The sequence below is a fragment of the Balaenoptera musculus genome, chromosome 1 (assembly GCF_009873245.2).
Source record: "Balaenoptera musculus isolate JJ_BM4_2016_0621 chromosome 1, mBalMus1.pri.v3, whole genome shotgun sequence".
In the NCBI taxonomy this organism is placed as follows: Eukaryota; Metazoa; Chordata; class Mammalia; order Artiodactyla; family Balaenopteridae; genus Balaenoptera; species Balaenoptera musculus.
The window spans coordinates 17,560,161-17,583,860 of NC_045785.1; the positions used below are offsets into that span (position 1 = coordinate 17,560,161).

The following is a 23,700-nucleotide window of genomic DNA, read 5'->3' on the forward strand; positions in this document are numbered from 1 at the left end:
GGCTTAAAAAACAGTTATAACTTCACTGTGTCTGTGGGTCAGGAATTCATGAGTGGCTTTGTGGGGTGCTTCTGGTTCCGGGTGTCTCACCGGGTCGCAGTCAGAATGTCGGCAGGGGCTGCACTCATCTGAAGATTTGACTGGGGCTGGAGAATCCACTTCTGAGCTGCCTCCCTCGTGTGGTCTTGGCAGGAGCCTCAGTTCCTTGCTGGCCGCTTGCAGGAGGCCTTCATTCCTAACCACCTGGGCCTCCCAGCATGTACCTGAGTATCCTCAAGACATGGCAGCTAACTTCCCCCAAAGTGAGTGATCCAAGCAAGAGGAGAAAGCCACAGTGCCTTTTTATGACCAAGTCTCCGAAGACACATATCATCATTTCTGCTTTATTCCATTAGTTAGAAGCAGGTCACTAAGTCCAGACCACCTTCAAGGGGAGGGAATTAGCCTCCATCTCCTGAAGGGAGGAGGAGCTCAGAATTTGGGGACATATTTTCAAACAGCATGAAAATGCTTAGCAGAGGATCTGGTAAGTAAGCGTTCATCGTGAGTGCCATGATTATTTCCCACGTTTGTATTTCGTTGTACAGTTAACAGGGTTTTTTGCATCCTTTGCTACATTTAATGTTCATAAGAACCCTGTGGTGTCATTATTTCCGTTTTACAGATGAGGACACAGGCTCAGAGGGAAGTGAGTTACCTGGAGACAAACAGACAGGGGTGGCAGAGCAGGGCTGCCAGCCAGCCCACTGGTAGGACAGCAGCAAGCCCAGCGGCTTCTCGTATCGCTTCCACACACGATGGGAGCTCAAGTTCTGCATTCTGAAGTACTGGGAAGTCTTAGAAGCCATAGAAATCTAGCAGGCCACTGGCAAGGGCAGCAACTCTTCCTGGAAGAGAGGGTGGGATGGGATGGAAAGGGTCTGGTGAGCGTGCGAGAGGGATGGGACGAGACAGGATGTGGCTGGCATTCGAGCATGAAGTGCCGAGGGATGAGAGCGGGGAAGGCGTGATGGAGAGAGACCTGGGGCAGGTGTTGGCAGTACCTGAGGACAGACTGATGCAAGTGACCACGTCTGGGGTTTTCTGGCAAGGGGATGGGAGGCAGGATGGGCTTTGGGGTGGGATGGTACAGGCCAGTGTTAGCCTTGGAGGGCCTCCTAGGTGACAGTTCTCCCAGCAGAGCAGACAGCAAATCTCGAGGACAAGCCTGGACCTTGGAGTAAGGTTCTCCTGGGGCCAAACCTTGACTCGACTCTAACACCTCCAAGCTGTGTGCCGTTGTGTAATCTCTATACCTGTCTGAGTCTCTGTTTCCACAACTACATTGGAGACTAATAGCCACTGAACTTCTCTTTGTACACCCCCATACCTGGTATAAACACAGCTATCAGGACGCCTGTAACACACTATGGTGCTTAACTGTCTTCACAGGGCAGAAAAGCCTAACTCTCTGGAGCTGTGCTGGTCCAATGCAGTAGTCACTAGCCAGCTGTGGCTACTTAAATTCAAATGTAAATTAATTTAAATAAAATCAAATTAAAAATTCACTTTCTGAGTCACAATAGCCATATTTCAAGTTCTCAATAGCCCCATAGGACTTAGTGGCTACCATACAGGACCAGGCAGAATAGAACACTTGCATCATGGCAGAAAATTCTATTGGACAGCAGTGGTTTAGAGCAGCAGGTCCAGTAGAAACATAATGCAAGCCACGTGTGTCATTTAAAATTTTCTGGCAGCCACATTAAAGAAAGTAAAAATAAATAGATGACAGTAATTCTAATAACATATTTCATTCAACCCAATATGTCCTGAATATTATTTTGACATATCACCAATTTAAAAATATTAATGAGATGTCTTACATTCTTTTTTTTTTTCTTACCAGGCCTTTGAAATCCAGTGTGTGTTTCACATTTATGGCACATCTCAAGTCCCACTGGGCAAATTTCAAGTGTTCAATAGCCACCTATGGCCAGTGGCTAGTGTATTGGACAGAGTAGTAGGAGAGCACAGGCTCAGGGACCTGCAGAGCTGGGGTGAATGCTTCCTCCTTCACCTGCTGTAGTGCTGTGTGAACTTGGGCAAGTTATTTAGCCTCTCTGAGCCTCAATGCCCTTATCTGTAAAATGTCTGTGATTCTCTATATGTGATATTATTATATAGGTGACACTATCATATTCTATATGCGATTATTATATTATTATATCATTATCTTATACCTTATTATTATAACAGCCAGTGACCCTTGTGAAGATTAACGAACAGACTGAATATAAGCCTGTAGCACAATGCATGCTACAGGGTAAGCTCCTGATAAATGCCACTTGTGGTGGGGGCTGATGTCACTATTACAGGTCTGACCTCTCCAACAGACTGTGAGTTCCTGGAGGACAGAGACCAGGGTCTGTTCATTTCTCTGCCCCCTCCCTCTATACCCTCCCCCCTTCCTCTGCACCTGACCCAGAGTTCCCCTCTGTCTGGGCCTCACTCTGCGGTCAGACAGGTAGGAAAGCTGTTCAGCTTTCGTGCTGGCCCCCACCCCCAGGGCCTAGCTCAGAGCTCATGACTCAGGTTCAGCAAACATTTTCAGCCCGTGAGGCAGTTGGTGGTTCAGAAATCAATTCTCCGGTGGTGAGGGGGGGTGAGGGGGCAAGAAAACTCTGGGCTGGGAGACAGGAGACCTGCTGATAACTCCATCTGCTACCTTGGGTGGGTGCCTTTCCCTCTCTGGCCTCAGTTTCCCAATTGTAAAATGGGCAGGTCAAACCTGATGAATGTCAGGGCCCTCCCATGGCAGCTATAGAGCTGGTAATGAGGGCCCCTGACCATCCAGGCTCTGCTCAGAGGCAGGAGCACAACAAATGCATCCCTCCTGACACACACACTCCTGGGGACCCCAGATCAGAATGCCCAGTCCCTGCACTCTGAGGGAAAGCCAGGCCTGGACCCCAGGTCTCCTGACCCTGAGGCACCTGCCATCCTTCTCCCTCCACTGAGGAAGGTAAGAGATGGCACAGCCCATAATCAGAAGCCAGCCTGTCATCCTGGCTTGGCCACTCACAAACTGTGTGACCTTTAGTAAGTTTCTTAACTTACCTCAGTTTCCTCATCCATAAAATGGGTGTATTACTACTTACCGCATAGAGTTGTTGTGAGCCTTAAATGAGCTGATGTGTATCAAGAGCTCAGAACAGTCCCCACCTCTTGTAGGTGCTCTTCAAGTGTTCACTGTTACATTATTTTTCACTGTTATATTAAATATAGATGTGTGTGTATGACATATAGCTTGATGTTATACTATTATATTATTTATATTACTGATGTTATTATATTACATGAACTATTGTTACAGTCATCCCACATGAAGCAGGTGGAAGAGGAGGCAGAGTTGGCACTATTGAGCCATCCTAGGCAGTTAATGGACTGTATCTCATTCAATCCTTACATCAACTCTACGTAACTCTATGAGAGTGCTATCATTGCCCCCATTTCACAGATGAGGAGACCGAGGCTTAGGGGTGAAATGACTCACCCAGCGTCACACAGCCAGTAAGTAGCAGAGCAGGAATTTGAACCCAGTTCTGACTCCAAAGGCTTCAACCTTTCTCCTATGCCTCTGTCTTCTTGGAGAAGAAGAACTAAGCTCTGGGTTCTGTGGCTGAGTTCCTGTAGAGTGACCAGTCCAAGCTCCTCTCGGCTAGGAAAACCTATTCCCAGACTCCCTCTAGAAGTTCTGGCCCCAGGCTGGGCCCTGTTAAGTCAGGGTCCCTCCAAATGCCTCCCCCATGGCCCTAGTCCCAGCCCTGGCCTCGGTGGGTGTTTTCTGGACAGGCCTTTACGCAGCCAGAACAACCAGGAGCTCAGAAATCTCCCTTTGCATGGCTTCATTTGCATAATCCCCACAATCCAATGCAGACCCAGTTTCCCTTTGTGATATTAATTAAGTGGAGGAAAATGTCCTGGGCAAGGAGAACTGGCTCCTGATTTTCAACCATTGTCCCCTCATGCCAACCCTCCTGCTCGCCCTTCCCAAATGTATCATGAGTAAGGTGCAGAATTGGAACTTAGGAACAAGAGGTGTGAACCTGCTCCTACGTGTACCTCCATTCCTGCCTTCCCCTGGCGCTGCCTGAGCCCCTTGAACCACTAGAGGACAGAAGGCCTGGCCCCTGCTCAGAGATCAGCCATCGGTGGATGTTAAGTGTTCAGTTGTGTGATAAAACATGCTATTTGTATTTAAAAATTAATCCCGAAGGAAAATAATAGACTATTAGTTAATGGGTAGAATTGACAAACTGGCTACTTTCCAATGCCGTCTCAGGCAGTTACAGTGCTGAGCTCTGCACAGCATGCGAGATGGTGCTAGAAAGATGAAAACCACCTTCCTGGTCTCCTTGGACTCCCCTTGAGCTCCTTGTCCCAGCTCCATGGTTGGAAGTCTGAGGCCAATTGCCAAGTCGGCTCCATAGCCCAGAGAACACCTTACCACTGTCACCCACTAACTTGCTGTGTGACCTTGAGTTCGTCACTTTCCTTCTCTGAGACTCAGTTTCTTCATTTATAAAATGAGAGGGGTGCAGAAGCTGATGTCAGGCTCTTCCGAGTTTAAAAATTCTAGGGTTCTATCATCACCAATATCAAACACTTGCCCTGAGGCACAGCACTTTGAGGCCCTCTTCCCAGGAACAGAGTCTGTCCAAGAGAAGTCTGGGAAGGCTGGGAAGTTCAGGCCCAGTACTTCAAGCCCCTTCTCCTTCCCTCTTCTCAGAACCTCTCCTGGACCCCAGATGTCTGTTCTCATCCCGGCCCAGAGATAGAAAATCACCAGGAGATCTGAGTTCTCGTCCTGACATTGCCCCAACCCACCTGAGACCCTGGGCAGGGCTGTTCCCTCTCCCATGAGACCCAAGGGCAGAGGACTTTGGACTGACCAGGGACCCATGGGGTGGCATAAATGCTGTGCCCACCCTAGGCTGAGCTGCTGGCTGGACCAATCCCGGTTTCTCCCAAGAAGCACAGTCAGGCAATCAAGGTGCATGCAGAGAGGAATAAGCTGCAGAGAGAAGAAAGGGAACCAAAGCCTCAAGCAGGCATGCTGAGAGAATCTTTCAAGGGGTGAATGAGACAACATTTATAAAATGCTCAGCACAGCCCCTGGCAGCTATTGTTATTACTATCATTATCTCAATGGTTAGAGATGCCTTAGATTCTGAATAATCACAGGTCACATTCAGGCCTCCTGAGTCTTTTGCCGCGTTCCATTAACGCCTGAACATAGAGTAGAGATTCCTATTTTTTGATTGCCAGATGTGTCCTTCCAAAAACTCCTGAGTCAATTTCTTGTAATCCAGAGAATCTTCCCAGCTCATATGTCACCACCTCCTGGAAGCCTGCCTGCTTGTCATCATCCTCCCTCCTCTTCATCCATCCATCCATCCATCCATCCATCCACTCATCCATCTGGTAAAAGCTTCTAGAACACCTCCTTGTGCCTGGTCCTATTTAAATATGAACCAGCTGTAATCTTTGTCCTAATGGGACTTCACTATTATACTGGAGAGCTCAGCTACACCTGGTTCTATGACTTCTTTTCACGTACAAGTGTCCTTAAAGAATGATTTACCCTTCTGTGGGTTTCCCCAACCCCAGTGTCCATCCCACTCTGAGCCTTATCTGGAAGAGGGTAGCTCTCCTGACCTTCAGTGCCTTCTCCTGGCCACACCCAGCTTGCCTGTCCAGCAGCCCCACCCTGCTGCACCCCTGTTGCCAGGCACCTATCAAAACAGCTCTTTCAAACTCCAAGAGAGAGGCAAATTGGGAAACAGCCGGCCAGGCGAGCAGCCACAAAAACCCTGTGTACTCCCGATGTAGTGCAAAGATCAAAGCATCCTGTATCAGGCTTGGTGGTCAACTGTAACAACCTTTTACCTGGATACGACACTCCACAGTTTCCAGAAGCAATTCCTATCTCCCGATTCCTTTCAGCTCCCAACAGGGCCCCTTGCCACAAGGAAACTGAGGCTCAGGAAGTGACACAACTACCCAAAGCCATGAAGAAAGTAAATGGGGGCATTGGGACTTGAACTCAGGCCTCCTAACGTTTAATCTGTTGTCACGTCATAGCGACAGCCTCAAAAGGGTCTTTATCTGGGGGTCAGGACACCTGGCACCTAGCCCAACATTCACGAGTCTGTTGAGTGACCTTAGCTAAGTCACATCCTCTCTTGGCTGCTGTTTCCTGCACCATAATATGGGGAGGGCTGCCCGGCTCACTAGATTGTTGTAAGGATCAAAGCAATGATGGGTGGGAACAGGCTGTGGAGACAGGCTGCCCATTGCAAGCCAGAACAACACCCCTTCTAGGACCCTCAGCTATGAGCTGGATAATCCAGGCCCTCCCAGCTCCCAGGAGGAAGTGACTGTGGCTCTGAGTGGTAATTCCCATGGCTCACGGATACTGAGTAGCATTTCACCACCTGTTTCCAATGCCAAGAAGGTTTTTTTGTGTTGGTGGGAGAGAAGTTTCGATTCACTATAGCAAGCACTTACACAGGACCCATGTGCCAGGCCCTCTGGGATTCTGAGGTGAACAGGATGCAGCCTGCCCCAAAGGGGCTTCCCGTCTAGAGGGGCCATAAGTTAGCAGGGAATGGAACTAACGTCTCACAGGTATCTGCAGGTGGCAGGTGTTTTGTTTGTGTCCTCTCCTTCTACACTCCTAACAAACCTGTAAGGATTAGGACCATTTACAGAGAAAGAAACTGAGGCTCCAAGAGGTTAAGTATCCTCCCTGCTCAAGATCACACAGGATTTGAACAAGTACCTCTCTTAACCCCAAAGCCCAGATTCTCTCCATCCCATGAGGCTATTTACAAGAATACAAGATGAAGGAAATTGACATGTGTGCCATCAGCATGCTGTGGAGCTTCAGAGTGGGGGAGTAGATCTATGGCAGGATTCCTGGAGGAGGTGGTATGTGATGAGGTCTTTGGAGGATGGGGGAAATGTGGTCCAAAGTGAAGCTGAGTATGACAGGAGCGTGGAGGTGGGAAAATGGAGGATGCCCCTGGAGTCTTGAGGACAACAGTTTGGCTGGAGCAAAGGGGACCTGAAGGTGAAAAATGGGAGACAAGACTGGGAAGGTGAGCTGGGTCCTGTTCCCGAGGACCTTGAATGCCAGGCTAGGGCATTTGTATTTATTGCAGGGAGCAGCATGGAGCTACTGAAGACTTTTGAGCAGGAAAGTAGCTCAATTGGAGATTTCGAGTTTCAGGAAAACCTTCCAGGGGTTGGAAGGTTAGGAGCAGAGATCTAGAGAAAGGGGACGAGACTAAATAAGATCCACCTTCTATACTTTGCATTTAGTTTCCCTCTGGCATCAAATAATTAAAACATCGAGCACTTACTGTTGTAGATAGACTATTATTATCCCATGTTACAGATAAGGAAACCGAGGCACAGAAAAATGGAGTGGCTACCCAAGGTCACAAGGTTCCTAAAAAGTAGAGCTGGATTTGAACCTGGGCAGTCTTTCTCCAAAGCTACAACCCTTCAGAATGAGAGCAGGAAGGAAGCCCTACTCCAGAATAAAAACTCAGATGCCCTCCACTGCGGAAGGCTGGTCACAGAGTGGTGTAGAGACCAGGGGTCAAAAGTGGAAACCCAGGATGCCAGCACCTCCTGACACAGGCCACCTGGGTGGTGCTGCACTCCTGGAGGGTGCATTCACTTCCAGGACCGCCAGGTGGCAGTGGGGAGACTGTCTGCTCCGAGCTGCAGCCCAGCCCAGCCCAGCCTTCTCCAGCTCCAAGCCACAAAAGCCCAGGACTGGCAGCGAGGAATGAGGCACAGCATGGCTTTCAGGGCACCTGACCCTCCTGGTTGCTCCTTGCATCAATCACTGCATCCTCTGTTCTCAGAGGGGCATCCAAAGCGGAGTTGGTATTGCAGGCACCCTTAGGTGAAGCAGGAAGGCACAAAGGTTTTATGGCCAGTACTTCCCTGGAATAGTACATAGCCAATAGCAATAGTGTTGCATGAGAGTTTTTAACAACCCAGGGAGATGCTCGCTCTACAGTGCTAGGTGGGGAAAAAAAATAGGACACAGCACTGTGCATACAGCAAGATTATAGTTATATGCAAAATACTTGTGCCTAAAAAAATGCCTGAAAGGAAATGGATTGAAACATTAACAATGCCTCTCAGGCTGGGGAAATTATGGTAGTTTTTGTTTCCCTTCTTAACTCTTCTGTATCTTCTTTACTTTTACCGATGAACATGGGCTACTTTTATCATGAGGTAGAAAAACTTTTCTTAAAAGGGATAGGAAAGATACTAGCCGTCAATAAGATTTTTTTGTCTTTCAACTGTCACCTCCCCCAGAAAGCCTTCCGTCCTTCTCCAGGCAGAGGTAGTGATTCCCTCCTCTGCGCCCCTGAAAGGTTTGAACAGTCTTTATAAAAGAGCACTTTTCACTCCGTTGGGTAATTATTGATGTCAATGTCTAAATCTATGCTATTCAATATAGTAGCCACTAGCCACTTGCCACATGTGACTGTTGAGCATTTGAAATGTGGCAGGGGTAAACTGAGAGATGCAGAAATATAAAATACACGCCAGACTTCAAAGACTTAGTATGAAAAAAAAAGTAAAATAGTTCATTAATTACATGTTGAAACAATAATATTGTGGATATATTGGGTTAAATAAATATATTAAAATTAACTTCACCTGTTTCTTTTTATGTTTTTTACTGTGGCTGCTAGAAAATTAAAAATTACATGTGAGACTTGTATTCTATTGGACAGTGCTGGGCCCTGAGCTTCATGAGGGTAGATCTGTGACTGCCAGCACAGGCCCAGAGAGGGGAAGGGCCCTGTCTGAAGTCACACAGCAAACTAGTGGCAGAACTAGAACTTGAGCCAAATCTCTACTAAGAAACTCCCCCTGGCCTGGCACTGGCTCCAGGTGGGTCTGACCCACAACTGGCCATGTGCCTGCATCAGTCCTGCACCTGGGCAGGGAAGGGGCATTGGGACGGGAGTCGGAGACCCAGGTACACTGAAAGGTGACCTCTATGTTCTCTCCAGGCTGTCACTCAGCATAATGCACTTCCCTTTCAGAAGCCCCTCCACCTTCCCCCTCAGGAGGAAGGTCTCAGGGAAAGCTGAGGGGACCCAGAACACATTAGCATCCCCTGGTATGGCTGAGATGAGGACACAGGTCCTGCTGTCCCCACTGAATCCATAACACTGAGAGAGTCAGGACTGAAACTGGCCTCTGAGAAATCACCTTGGCCAATGCCTGCATTTTCATTTGTAGCAAGTGGGGCCCAGAGAGGGTGAGTGCCCTGCCCAAGCTCACACAGCAAGTTAGAGAAGGGCATCGACATACCCTGGAGTCTCAGTCTAGGGGTATAGAGGCCCGGCCAGCCCCCTAGACCAGGAGGATGGTGGCACGGATTAGCACCCAGGCTGCCTGCAGGCCCTGCTGAACCACCACGCTCATACTGCTTCCTCTACCTCAGATCAGTTCATTCTCTACTTATAATCCTCGATGGCTCCCCATTGTGCTTAAAATACAATCATATTCCTCCTCCACCACCTAATCTCCTCCACACTCCCATTGCTTGCCATGCTTCAGCTGCTATTCCTAGAAGGTACCCTGTATATTCCCACCCCAGGGCCTTTGCATTTGCAGTTCCTTCCACCTGGAACTCTTTTTCCACACTTTTACATGGTGGACTCCCCATCATCCAGCTTTCGGCTCTCATGTTCCCTCTTCAGAGAGGCCTTCTCTGATTTCCCTGGCTAGAATAGCCGCCTCCTCTCAGTCACCAACTGTCCCATTGCCTGTTGTCTTGTCTTCCTAGCATTTATCCTTATCTTAATTATCTTGTCCATATATAGGTCTTACACAGCAGAATGTAGGTTCTAAAAGAGCAGGGCCTTGTCAGGCAGGTCCACAAGCTGTGTCCCTGCCTCCCCAGTAACTGGCCTGTAGGAAGTGCCCCATTCATGTTTATTCATCAAATTTGATTTAAAGCTGTCAGGTCACTGAAGGCCTAGTTCCAGCTGCACCCCAAATTTGCCATATGTCCTTGGGCAAGTACTTTTTTCCCTCTCTGAGCCCCAGTTTCCCCTTCTGAAAAATGGAGCTCCCACTGCTGCCAGGCTGGCTGGCAGGATAGGCTGGTTGAATTAGCATCAGTCGAGTTGATGGGTGTGAACACTGCTTTGTAAACTGTTAAAGCGTGATTGCAAATGCGAGTAGCTGTTGTCATTAGACAAATGAAGCTTAAGCCGCCTCTTCCTCTGCTGAGGAGGGGATTGGGTCAGATGCTGTCTGGGGCCTCCCGCCCTGGGAGTATATTGTTCAGAGTCCCTGCACTGCCTGCAGGCAGCTCCCAGTCTGAAGGGGTGGTAGAGATAAGATGCAAATTAGAAACAAACAATCTGAGACACCAGCAGTGGGCTGCTGTGCATGGGGCTAACCATCTCTCAGGAAACAGATAACAAGTGCAAATGGTCTGAGGGAGGTGAGGCCAATGTCAATTAAAGCTCTTGGTGGGGGGGGGGCAAATCCAAGCCATTAGTGTGGAGAGGACAACCAGGTGGAGTGCACAGCTGGGACAAAGGCACAGCTGAAGGCAGTTGCCACAGAGACCAGTGAGGAGGGGCCTCGCCAGACTGCAAAACCCAGCCACACTATGGGCTCCCAAATGGGGAATAAAATAATGTGTAGGGAGAAAAAGATGGGAGAGGAGGGGGCTTTATTTGATTATTATCGCTATTTTCCTTTTTAGCCAGTTAAATGCCCTGGACTGATGTCCATTTAATTATATAACGTTGAGTGAGTCACTTCCCTCTTTAGGCCTCAGCTTCCTTATCTGTGAAAAGGGGATGTGGGAAATCGACAAATGACTCCCTGAGCTCTTTGTGTCCATGAAAGGCACAAGGGGGGCATCAGTGTTGGGGTCAGACATGCCTGGGGTTAAATCCCAGCTCTGACTTGCTGTGTGACCTTGGACAAATTGGTCCTCAATTTCATCAACTGAAAAGGTGAGCTCCTACCTCATAGGGTTGAAAGATTAAGGGGAACACTGTATAAACAAAGCTTAGCCTAGTGCCTGGTACCAGGTCCTTAATAAATGCCACTGCTGTTCTTATTTGGAATCAAAGAGGGAAATACCAATGGGGTGGGAAAATGGGGACAAGGGCTCCAGGGGATAGAAACACAGCAGAAGTGCTGAATCTCCCCAGCACATAACAGGTGCTCACAAAATATTTCTTGAATTGGGAAGGGGTGGGGCGCACCTGGATGTTGGCACTGATGAGTGCAGTAGCTTGGAGCCTCTCTGCCCAGGAGAGGGAGTCTTGCCCCAGGATGGGTCAAGCTCAGGGTCTCTCAAACCCTGGGTTCCCTGAAAAGTCTGAGAAGCAGGGACTAAAAATAAAGGCCAGCCACACCCCAGTGGATTTTGACCCTGGCCAAGGAGGAGTCTGAAGCTTAACAGGGGGCAACCCCCCACCTCATTTCCTGTCTCTGCTCACTTCTGCTCTGTCTGCTTCCCAGGCAGTCTCTCCCAGCATTCCTGGCCCACTTCCTCCTGGGGGCCTTCCAGGATGATGCCCATTTCAGTTGGACCCTTGAAGCTTCTAAAGATGACCCACTTTTCCAAACCTTAAATGGGGTCTCAGAGTCTGTGGTGTCCTTTTCTTGGTGTGAACTGTAGGGTGGGCCTGAAGGGAGGGGATTGCTGGGACGTTTTGATAGTTTGTGGGACAAAGGGATGGGAGAGGTCTGGGTGGCATCGATTGAATTTAAACCGTCTGTTCCTCCACTGGGCACTTACACCCACTCCACAGGGCAGGAAGCTCCTGGTTAAGTCTTGTTTGTCAGGAGTGTGGCTACCAACGGCCAGAGGCCCTGACTGGGTGATTCCTGTAGCCCCCCTGCAGCTCGGCCACCATCAGCCTCAGCAAAGCCCTTAATGATGATGGTGATGAAGGCTGTCAGAGCAGGGATGGAACAAGGGGTTGTGCCCTCCCTGAAGGGACAGCCACAGCACAAAACCATGGCTGCACAGACAGGTCCATTCCATGGCGGCGGGGGTGGCTTCCCGAGACACCCCCCCATCCGCACCACCCCCAAACTGCATTGGGAACAAGATGAACAGAGAGAGAGAAATCCAGTGTACAGACAGAAGGGACTACAGGGAGGGGCTGGTGGGCTCGCTCAGAACAAGGCAGGGAGGGTAGGCCTGGGGTCTGCCTGCCAGGGCCCGGCCCGCCCCTGCCAGAGTGACCCTCCACCCCCACCCCAGGCCCCAGTGTTAGCGCCAAGGCCCACTCTCCCAGGCGGAGGCCCCAGCCCAGCCCCAGCGCCTGGGAAAGACGCCTGTTTTGTTCCCATCTCCACACACCCCCCCCTCTTTTATTTTTTCATTCATTGCAGTTCGGTCCCTTTCGGAGCTGCAGGGACCCGGGTGGCAGGGCTGAGGCGAGGGGGGTGGCACTCCCGGCCCTGACAGGTAGGGCCCGCCCCGCTTTGGGCAGCCCCTTCCCCCGCCCTCCCCCAGGGTCCCCTTTCCCTGCCCCTGTCAGCCGCGCCAGACGCTCTCCGGCTTTGCAGCATTCAATAAAAATTCAGAAACATTTGGGCTGAAATCGCTGCTTTATCTGGAGGAGCCACAGCGCCGGGAGAGACCACTGCTGCGCGGGGGGAGCCCGGCATCTCAGTCGCCGAAGCGCGCGACACCTCCGCGCTCCAGCGCCCCCAAGGCCCCCGGGTGGCCCCGCGGACGCGGGAGGCTGGGGCTCCAGCAGCGCGCGCGGCCAGCTGGGGTCCTGGGCGCGCGCGGGGAGCGGCGGCCCGGCCGGGCTCCCCCCGCGCCCGCGGCTCAGGTGGGCCGCGCCCAGCGCTGGCGGAGCCCGGGTCCCCGTTCTGCCCGGGCTGGATGGCTCATTCTGCTGGCTGCGCGGTGGCGGCGGCTGTCTGTGCGCCGCGCCTCGCCGCTCCCCCCGGCCCCCCGAGCCCGGGGCGCGCGCTCCAGCCCGGGCCGCCCGGGCCCCGCGGCGCCGCGGCCCGAGGCCCCGGGAAGCGCAGCCATGGCCCTGCGGAGGCTGGGGGCCGCGCTGCTGCTGTTGCCGCTGCTCGCCGCCGTGGAAGGTGAGCGAGCGGGCGGGTGATGGGGGCGGGGAGCGGCCGGGCATGAGCGGCCGCCGGCGCCCACCTCCGCCCGGCGGCCCGCAAAGTTTGCCCCGGGGCTCGCGCCGGGCGCAGGTGGCCGCGGGGAGGTGTGTCCGGCCGCGCCGGGAGGCGCGGGCCCCACGGGCGCCCGGGAACGGCGGGCGCTGATTGACTGTGCCAGGAGGAGGCGAAGGGACCATCTTGCGGAGGCTTTGTAGCCAGCCCGGCGAGCGCCGCCCAGGGCCGGGGGCTGTCCACGCGCGCTCGCCGCCCCCGGCCCTGCCACCCCCTGCGCGCAGGCCTGGCCTTGCTCGGCACGGGGTGGAGGGGCGCCGGCCGCGGGGCCCGGCGCGCAGTTGGGGCTGGAAAGTTTGGCAGGGAGCGGAGGGAGGAAGGCATCGCGACTGGCTGGGGTGGGGGCTCCCGGTCCGCGCCCCCGGGATGGGGTCGGAGCCCCGAAGAGCGGGGACTGGCAGTGTGGAAGTGAGCGCGCCAGCACCCCGCTCTGGTGCCTGCCCATCGCCCGCGGCTTACAATGGGGTCCCCTCCCCTGGAGGACTACGGGGGGGATGGGTCCTTGGGCATCTCTTGGCTGCGCGGGGTCTCCGGGCACCCCTGCCGGCCACCGCCCCGCTGGCGGCAGAGCTCAGAGTGGCCGCTGGAGCCCCGGGAACTCTCCAGCTGCCGCCAGGGCCGGACCAGATGCTCTTGCCATGTGTTGGCCTTGGCCAGGGTCTCTGGGCCGTCTCCCCATAGCGTCGTGTGTTGGTCCCACCCGACCCTCAAGGGGTCAGGGTGGCTGCCAAGTCTCCTGAGCCAGCTTGCTCTGGAGGGAAAGTTAGTGGGGTCTGGGTGTGTCCACCAGAAATGGACGAGCCTGTAGGGCAAGAAAGGACTATGGATAATGGTTCTCATGTGTACAGCTCTTTACAGTTTTCAAACCGCTTTACAGTTTATGAAGTACTTTGCTCTATATGCAAAGTACTGTGGTTTACAACGTGCTGCACAGTTGACAAGATACTTTAAGCTTTACAAAGTGCTTTCCTACCCACAATTTTGTTGGATTCCCCAAAATAAGTCTTCCACGAAAGTCAGGTGGGTATGAGTCTTACTTCCTTCTAGTAGAAAGGGAAACTAAGGCTCAGAAAAGTCAGTGTCTCACCCTGTGGTCACTGGGTGATAAAAATAGAATGGGAATCTGAAGCCCCTGAAGCTTGTGCTCTGTTCATTTTCCTGGGTCTTCTTGTCCCTAAACAGGGTGACCTCTCCAGGATTCTGCCATCATAGGACTGAGGAGTACCTTCATCTCGGGCCATTTGGGGATGATGTGAAGCCCCTTTCCTTCTTGCAGCTCAAAAACCCCAAAAATACAAAAACAAAAAAAACCTGATCGGACCAGGCATGGAGGCTGCAGCCTCTGGAAAAGGCTCAATGGGGGATCCCGTGCTATAACTTTAGTTTCTCAGTAATGAGTGCTTTAGTGACCGCAGTTCAGGGGGTGGAGGGGTGTCCCTGGATGGCAGCCATAGTTTCTGGCACAGAGGCAGCTGTCCTCCGGCTCCTGGAGGATTTGGCGGCTGCCTGAGGTTTCCCGGAGTGGGGCCACTGGGGCACCAAGGGTGCCACGGGCCCTGGGTGTGGAGCGCAGCCCTGAGGCCCGGTGCTGGTGGGAGCTCCCTGGAATATGGCTGAGGTACCACTTATTAGCTCTGGCTCTGGGGAAATGACTCATGCGTTGGCCCGCTATACATTGGGATGTTTACAGTATTATGGGGAGCTTGGCATAAATATTGCTATTCGGATTGTAGTCAGCGGTGCTGGAGGGGAAGAATATTGGCCCCTCTCGTGTTGGAAAAGGCCTGGGTGTGTTTTTAATTACCGTGGGGTAGATGGAAGGGCCACGTCTGTCCGGCCATGGCCCCGGGAGGCGGTGGTCGGAATCTGGTGGGCTCTGGCCAGGGCTCTCGACCCAGGGCCCTGGACCCTGGACACAGGGCTGATCGGCTGCTGACGTCACAGGAGGGCATGGCTGCTCGGGCTGCCACTTGGGAGCAGGCTGGGAGGAGGGCTGTGGTCGGCACCCCAGACCTTGCTTCAGGCTCTTCCTTTGCCCCCTGGACACTAAGGAGTCTAGTCCATTAGGGGTTAAGAAGGAGCTGGCCTAATGGAGGGGGAGGTGGTGCAAGATGGAGGTCAGAGGCCCCACTTCTCACTTGCTATGGGACCCTGGGCCAGCTCCCTTCCCTATAAGGGGCTCAGCTTCTCTGGGTCTAAAATGTTCAACCTAATCTCCTAGGATTCCATCATATGCACCCTACCTCCCTTCTCTGAGCTTCAGTTTTCTCATCTGTCAAGTGAGGGTAATCATGCCAATGATTAGGCATGTTTGTGAGATTCAGACCAGATAATGGATGGCAAAAAGTCACCTTGAAGAACTGTGTGGCCTCTGGGGGATGGAAGATGGGGATGGAAGATGGGGATGGGCAGTGCTGTTCATGACACAACCAGAAGAGACAGGATCCTCCCGGGAGCAGCACAGTCTGTAAAAGCAGATCTGAAGCTTGGAGTGATGAGAGGGCAGCCCCTGGGGCTCCCAGTACCCAGAGGCGTGTGGCCACCACTCCTGGCCCTTCCCCCTCCTCGTGCCCTGTAGTAACAAGGCTGTCCTGAGTGTTAAGGTCTAGGAAATCCCCAGCCTCTGAGAGAGGAGAGAGGGTGTGTGTAGTTTTTTTTTAGGGGGGGAGGGTCCCTGTGTTAGGATGGTGAGTTTAGTATCTTCCCCAAACCATGAGACCCTCCAAAGGAAACACAAGTCTGGAGCATCTGGCACGGGCACTTGGAGAGGATGGAAGTGCCCTAGGGACATGTCCAACAGAAGACCAGCCACTAGATGGAATCCAAAAGTTGAAGTCTAGAGAAAACCGATCTCCCCTGTACATTTGTTCTCTTGGTTTCCAAATATTTATGGAGCTTGTTCTCTAGCTGGTGTGGTGCTGGCTCCTGGGGCAGGCAGGGAGATAGGGGACAAACTGATGGGGAAACAGTTGGCAAGATATAATGTGGTAAGTGTATCCCAAGTGCTGCCAGGAGGAAGTTGTGAACCACTTGGGGCAGCAGAAGCCGTTTAGGCTGGAAGCCGGTTACTTTGTCATTTATGGCTTTATTCTTTGCCTCATTTTCTTTTTCTTTTTTTTTTTTATTTTTTAAATTAATTAATTTATTTTTTTGGCTGTGTTGGGTCTTCGTTTCTGTGCGAGGGCTTTCTCCAGTTGCGGCAAGTGGGGGCCACTCTTCATCGCGGTGCGCGGGCCTCTCGCTATCGCGGCCTCTCTTGTTGGGGAGCACAGGCTCCAGACGCACCGGCTCAGTAATTGTGGCTCACGGGCCCAGTTGCTCCGCGGCATGTGGGAATCTTCCCAGACCAGGGCTTGAACCCGTGTCCCCTGCATTGGCAGGCAGACTCTCAACCACTGCACCACCAGGGAAGCCCCATGCCTCATTTTCTTACTTCCCATTCTCTCTGCAACAAAACTTTGTCAGCCACCTGTCACATTAATGAACTGTGTTCCCAAAAGTTAAGGAGGTTAACTTTGGGACTAAGAGGAGGCAAATTCTTTGCCTGGAAGCAGCGTGTGTAGAGACACAGAGGCAAGATGATTGGGTACTTACTTGGGTGTATCTGAGGGAGATGGGTGTTGAGGGCAGCAAAGGGGGATGAGGCTGAGAATGGAGAGCAGGGCTCGGATGGAAGGCTGAGGAGTTTGGACTTGATGCTGAGGGCAGTGGGGAGCCATTGAACGTTCTTGAGACATTGAGGGACCTGGCCAGATTTGTTTTTGGTAAGATCACAGGCTTCAGTGTGTGGGATATTCAGGTGAGCCAGACCCCGTCCTACACAGTCAAGAAAAGGCCAGCTTGTCTCTTCCTTGCTAGACTCTGAGCTCCCTGAGGGAGCTCATCTGGCTCATTTTTGTGTCCACAGTTGTGGTAAAAAGAGCTGCATTCAAATGCCACCTCCCAGAGGCCTTCCCTGATTACCTCATCTAAAACAGGCTCAGTTCAGACACTTTCTATCCCTCCTGCTTTGTTTTACTTCAGTATACCCACTGCCATCTGAAATGGTATCAGAGATGTGTTGGTTTCCTTGTTTAGTGTCCATCTTGCCCACTAGACTGTAAACTCCAGGAGGGAAGAGGTTTTCGTCTGCCATGTTTGCTACGGCAGCCCAGTGCCTTGAACTGAGCCCAGTCACATGGTGCCCAGTAACTGAAAGACATAATCCGCTAAGGAACGTTGAATGAATGAATGAATGTTGAGTGAACAAATGAATGAATATATTATACTGTGTTATACAGTAAGTATCCGGAGAATGATACAGAGATGGAGGAGAGAGTCATCTGGCTGGGGAGATGAAGGAAATCTTCCAGGAGGGAGAAGCATAGGGATGGTGTGAGCAGGGATCCAGAATGCAGGAAAATGGGGATAATGAAGAGATCAGTTCAGCCAGGGCTAAGGATTCAAAGGGACCAGCAGCAGCTGTGTGCCAGGTAAGGCCCCCTTCTTACAGGGGTTGAGGGAGCCCCCCTGCCCCTCCCCCTGCCATGCACCTCTTGTCTCTCCCACTCCCAGCCCAGCCCTCTGCTTGGGCATTACCTATCTAAGACCCAGCGACCTTCAGTGGGATTAATTTAGAATTGGTTTTTCTTTTATGTTTATTTCTCCTGCTTCTCATTTTTAAAGGAGGCTGCTTTCATGTATTCGTCTTAGCCAGGAAATCAGGGCTTAGATTTAAAGCCCGAATTCAAAAGCAAGTTGACTTATTCATTCCTCCATCCATCTATATATTTTAAAAGAGTCACCAGGCATCTCCTTCATGTCAGGTGCTGGGTGGGAGAAGGGATTCCAGCTTTGGTGGGAAACAAGGCTGGCCAACTTCACTGACTGTGGAGTAGAGAAAAGGCACAGCCTTCTGGGCAATCGGACCTGGGTTCAAATCCCAGCACTGCATGCTGTGTGCCCTGGGCAAGGAGCTGGACACCGTGTCCTCAGGGGTTCTTGTGGACACCCACAGAAAATGTCAGGCACGTGGCTATGTACAGTAGAGGCTGTTCTCAGCCCCACCAGGGCCCTCTTCCTTGGAGTGCCTGTGGGTGTGGTCAGTGACGGCTGTGTCCTAATTTGCCCCCCCTCTTTGGCATTTAGATTGTTCAGGCAACGAATCAGCCCTCTGTGTCTCCCCCAGCCCATCGCACAGGCTCCTAACTGCCGCTCAGCCTTAGGATGGTGACCCCGCAAGTGTGGGCAGGCCCGGAGCCCCATCTCGGCCTCCTTCTTCAGGGCCCTGTTGGGGGCAGATACTTGGTTCTTACAATGGCAGGGAACTGGGGGTGGGGGGGGCTCTCAACTGGAGTCCACAGGCCTTCTTAGTTGTGGGGCTCTGGGATCACCCTGAAATTATAATAGAATGTTGGATGTTAATGTGGATTTTCCAAGGAAAATCCTTAGTTTTCAGAAGATTCTCAAAACAGTTGTGAAAACACAAGCCTATACCCAGGCTCACAGTGGAGGGCTTGAGTCCTAGGTTGGCCCCGTGGCCCTACTGCCAGCCCCCCTGCCCTGCTGTGGCCCCAGTCCCACCCAGGGGGTTGTCCTTCCTGATACCTTTGGCCCCCACCACTTCATCAAGGTTTTGCATCAGCCCCAAAGCCAGGATGGGGGCAGGTTCTCTGGGCAGCTATGCTGGGTACTCAGCAAGGCCCAGTGTACCAGCTTGTCATCTCTGCCTGCCCAGAGCTCACCTATGAGCTTAGGCTGGAGGTCAAACCCCTGCAGGCAGAGAGACCCCTAAAGGAAGGGGCAGATGGAGCTGGCTGGTGACAGGCCTGGGCTGGACAAGGCAGGGGGGCTGTGCTCCCTCAGAGGGTGGAGGGGTGAGACCTGGAGGGCCTCCTGGCAGAGGTGGACCTGGCCTGCACCTCTGACCGAGGCCCCGTCCCATCTCGTGGCCTGGCCTGCTTGCCTGACTTAGCTGGAGATTTGGTAGATCCAGATCGAGGCCAGGGATCTGTATTTTTAACTCACTCCCCAGGTCTTTCCATTGGGCAGGCAGATTTGCCCCCCCCCAGTGCCCTAAGATAAAACACACGACTCCTGGGAAAGAGGAAGAGAAGCCTCAGCAGGAAACTGGAAAAGACTGAAATGAAGTGAAATCAATCAGTTAGTGCCCACCAGCCCAGGCTGCCTGCCTGCTGGTGAACGGAGGGAGACTTGGCTGGGGGAGGGCAGGGCAGGGAAGAATGTTTGCACACCTCTCAGGGGTGGAGTGGGCCGTTGATCGTGACAGCACCTGGAAGCTTCCTGATTGGGATCAGCTGTCTGATAAGGCTGCCTTGAAAGCATTTTAGGGTTTTAGGGCCTTTTAAAGCAGGTGCCTTCCGGAGGGTGGAGAGGGGACACCTGTCTCCCCAGTGCTCCTGTGTCACCTGGGGGGCTTGCCTAGACCACCTTAGCCTGGGCTGTGAGCTTCCTGGAGCCATCTGCAGCCCCGCTGCAGCCCCCTGGGGGTAGGGGTATCTTCAGGGAAGAGACCTTGTCTGCTCTGTGGCCTCGAGCAAGCGATGTACTCTTTGAGCCTCAGTTTCCTGATCTGTAAATGGGAGATACTGCCTGTCAGAGGCTCGTGGTGAGGGTTAAATGAGGTCCTGTATACAGTGGGCAGCAGAGCAGACTGACCCGCGGCTGTGCCAGTATTCATCAGTTGTCATTACTATGAAATGTCAGCACCCTTACTCCTTGCCAGAGTACTTGCTCCTTTCTCTGAAATCCCAGAGCCCTTTAGGCAAGCCCTGACCATTCTCTCCCTTGTTCCATAAACAGCATAGCCTGGGGGTTACAAGGATGTCTGGAGTCAGACTGTCCTTTACTTTGTGTCCTCTCGTCAGTTACTTAACCTCTCTGAGCCCTGGTTCCGCCACTTCTAAAATGGAGATAATAATAGTTCTTGAGATGGTTGTGAGGAATGAATGGGTTAATCCATGAAAGATGAAGCTGACAGACTGAATGTGTACCTCATGTGTGATGAGCACACAGTAAATATTAACTGTGGCTATTATTTTTCAAAACCAGTGGGAAACCGGATTCAGAGTAGGGGGACGTGGGTGCTGTTTTACTAGGGGACTCTGTCTCCAGCTCTCCCCCTCTTCACTTAACCCCAGGAAAAAGCCAAAGGTTCAGAGTTAAGTTCTGAGTCTATCTAACTTTTGCTGAGTAGTTGAAAGGCCCCTCCAGCCTGCCTCTCTGGTTCCCATCCAGGTTTTCCTCAAGGGTCCATCCCCACCCCAATTCAGCCTCCGTAATCCTAGGAAAGGGACAAGATCTTCTACGGCTGTGCCCTCCTTCTTGGCCCTATCTGTGCCTGCCAGGCACCAACTTCCATACATGATAATGATAACAGCTCTTAGCTCTGCTAAGGGCATTGTATATGTCATATCATGCAGTTGCCCCAACAGCCTACCCAGTGCTTTTATAATTACGCCCATTTTACAGATGTGGAAACTGAAGCTCAGAAAGTGACTAGCCCAAGGACACATAACTAGGGAGTGGGAAGCAGGGATTCGAACCCAGGTCTGGAGGACTTTGAAGCTCATGCTCTTCACCGCCCTTCAAGTGGCCTCTGGAATGTATCTCCTGGCTCAGAGGAAATGCTTGGCTCTGGCGAGGGTCTCCAAGGCAGCCATCCAGCTCTGACTCCATCAACATCCTGAGATAATGCAAGCGGGAGGGTTCTGGAACTCACAAACCTGCCATAAAAATGCAATCTCTGTCATAATGGTCAGAATAATGTTGTTCTAACTTAGACAAATCGGGTGTTAACTCATTACATTGTAAGGGGCGCCTCCACAGAGAACTGAGGCTGTGGAACAGTCACAGGGCCATTCGTAGCTTGTATTTCTAAACCCGTTAGCTCATTGGGTTTTCACAGCAACCCGGTAAGTGGGCAGGAGCCATGGGGCCCATTTTAGAGATGAGGAAACTAAGGCCTGGGGGGATAATACGACTTGCACAAAGTCAGTGGCCAGAGCAAGCTTGAAGCCCAAGGCCAGTCTCAAGGCCCAGGGATCGTCAATCCAATTTGAATTCTTAGCCAACATTTAAAAATCAAGAGAGTTTACAGAGAAATCCCGTTTCTGGCTTTGTGAAAAGTCAGACAATCTGGCTTCCCTAGGCCCACATTCCCACATGGCCACAGTTGGCTGGAGCCGAATACTGACTGCCTCTTCAGATAGAACATGTGAACATGGGGGGTAGCTCACCACCAGCTTGCGTCACACATTTGTGTTACTTGCCTGGCTCCTGTAGGGTTCAAGTTTGCCTCCTAGATCTGCCCCTGTCTCTCTTGTGATCTGGAGTAAATTGCTTCTCCTCCTCGGGTCTCAGCTACCTCCTCTCTAAAATGAGGAAGTGGGACTCAGTGGTTTTGGAGGCGCCTTCCAGCTCTAGGATTCAATGCCCAGTACCAGGCTCCAAGCAAGAGAGGGGAGAGCTGGAAAAAGGACAGGGCTCTGCCCCTGGGAAGCGTATCAGTTATCCACTGCTGCCTAATAAGCCACCCCAAAACGTACTGTCTCAAAACAACAGTGATTTAGTATTTCTCCTGGTTCAGTGGATTGGCTGGGTGAAGCTGGGCATTTATTCTGCTCCATGTGGTGTCAGCTGGGATCACTCCTGAGCTTGCACTCAGCTAGGCTGTGCCGGAAGGTCTGCCATGGCCTCACCCACATCTCTGAGGCCCTGGTAGGGAAGGCTGGAAGACCGGGTCCCCTCTCTCACTCCTCAAGATCTCTCACTGGTCAGTAGTCTACACTGAGCTTTCCCTGGCGGCTGGCTCCCAAGAGGGTAGAGCAGAAACCGTAAGACTTCTTGAGGCCTGGGCTGTAATGTCGCAAAACATCACCCCTGCAGCCAAAGCAGGTCACAAAGCCATCTCAGATGCATCCCAGGCTTCCTCATCTGGTTCAGGGAGAGGGGAAATACACTGGGCTTGATTTTCTGTTCAGTCGTTAAAGGGAAGCGCCATTTCCTGCTAACGGTTTAACACACAACATTTGCCTGTTCGTTGCCCATAGTCTTCAGCGCGTCTTTGGAGGTGATGCTCAGTGTTCCCCCCACCTGCCCACTTCACCATGTGCACACATCTCCTTGTGCTCTGGGCCAACCTGTGGTCCAGACTTAGCTGTAGGCCCCCTTAACGGGAGGCGGCTTTGTGTTTAGTGACGGCAGGTATAGTTGGTGGCCACGTGGGAGACAGTCTACCACCGGGACCGAGAGGGCAGGGACTCTCCACTTCACCTCGTCCCCTGCTCTGCCCAAGGCCTGGTGCGTGATAGGCGCTAAAGAGATGTTTGTGCAGTAAAGGAACCTACAAATTAATTACAAATAATAACCCAAGTCATAGCTATTCAAGACCAGGCATGAGGAAGAGGCCCTGGGCTGGGGGGATGGAATTTGGAGGATGGGACCAAGGTGCCCTTGTGGCTTGGAGCAGGTCACATCGCCCCTCTGGGCCTCAGTTTTCTCCTTGGTAAATAGGGGATCATGATTTAACCACCTCAGAAGGCTGCGCCAGGGAGCAGCTGTGTTCTTCATTCAACCGTAAAAGAACCTGTAATGATGTGACTGTGGTTTGTCACTCCCGCCTTGGCCAGGGGCCACTGTAGGAGCAGGGAAGCACTGGAGGAAATCCGAATGTCTAAAGGTATTGGCTGGCCAGTTGCTATCAAACCTAAGTCTGGACTACAGGTTGGCTGAGAGCACGTGGAGATGTGTGCACATGGTGAAGTAAGTGGGTGGGGACATAGCTCTGAGCAGTGCCTTCAAAGATGTGTTGAAGACCATGGGCAACACATAGGCAAATTTTATTGTCAAACCATTAAGCAGAAAACAGGGCTTCTGTTTGCTGACTGAACAGGAATCAAGCCTACACAGATAATATATTTTGTTCACTTTTCTTTTTAATTGTATGTGGGGAAGGGGCATTTTATTTTTTTTTATATTTATTTTATTTATTTTGGCTGCGCCACATCTTAGTTGCAGCATGCGGGATCTTTAGTTGCGGCACGTGGGATCTTTAGGTGCGGCATGCGGACTCTTAGTTGAGGCATGCATGCGGGATCTAGTTCCCCGACCAGGGATCGAACCTGGGCCCCCTGCACTGGGAGCGTAGAGTCTTACCCACTGGACCACCAGAGAAGTCCCTACACAGATAATATAGACACATAATAAATCGTAAGTGTCCTTCTGATACACCTTAGTCTTTTATTTTTAGAAACACTAAAAATATGTTTGGGTATGTTTCTTGTTTGCACAAGGGGAGCTGAATTATTATTTGGGGCCTAGTTTTGTTACCCAAAGTCTAAGTCTTATTCTTTTAGTAAGTGAGTTAAGCCTGCTCGTGTTTTTTGTTTTTTGTTTTTTTTATATAAATTTATTTATTTTATTTTTGGCTGC

General features: G+C 51.8%; 1 protein-coding gene across 2 annotated transcripts in view; it reads left to right on the top strand.

Annotated features, from left to right (window-relative positions):
• The first annotated feature begins 13,093 nt into the window (after nucleotides 1–13,093).
• The window catches only part of EPHB2 (EPH receptor B2), a 184,906-nt gene continuing 174,299 nt past the window's right edge, over nucleotides 13,094–23,700 (top strand). Inside the window, exon 1 of one of the 2 annotated variants that reach the window (XM_036836929.1) lies at nucleotides 13,094–13,173. In XM_036836929.1, coding sequence (XP_036692824.1) covers nucleotides 13,113–13,173 — 61 coding nt within the window. In that variant the 5' untranslated portion in view covers nucleotides 13,094–13,112. The remainder of the gene's footprint in view (nucleotides 13,174–23,700) is intronic. The other variant, XM_036836921.1, reaches the window with a different exon arrangement.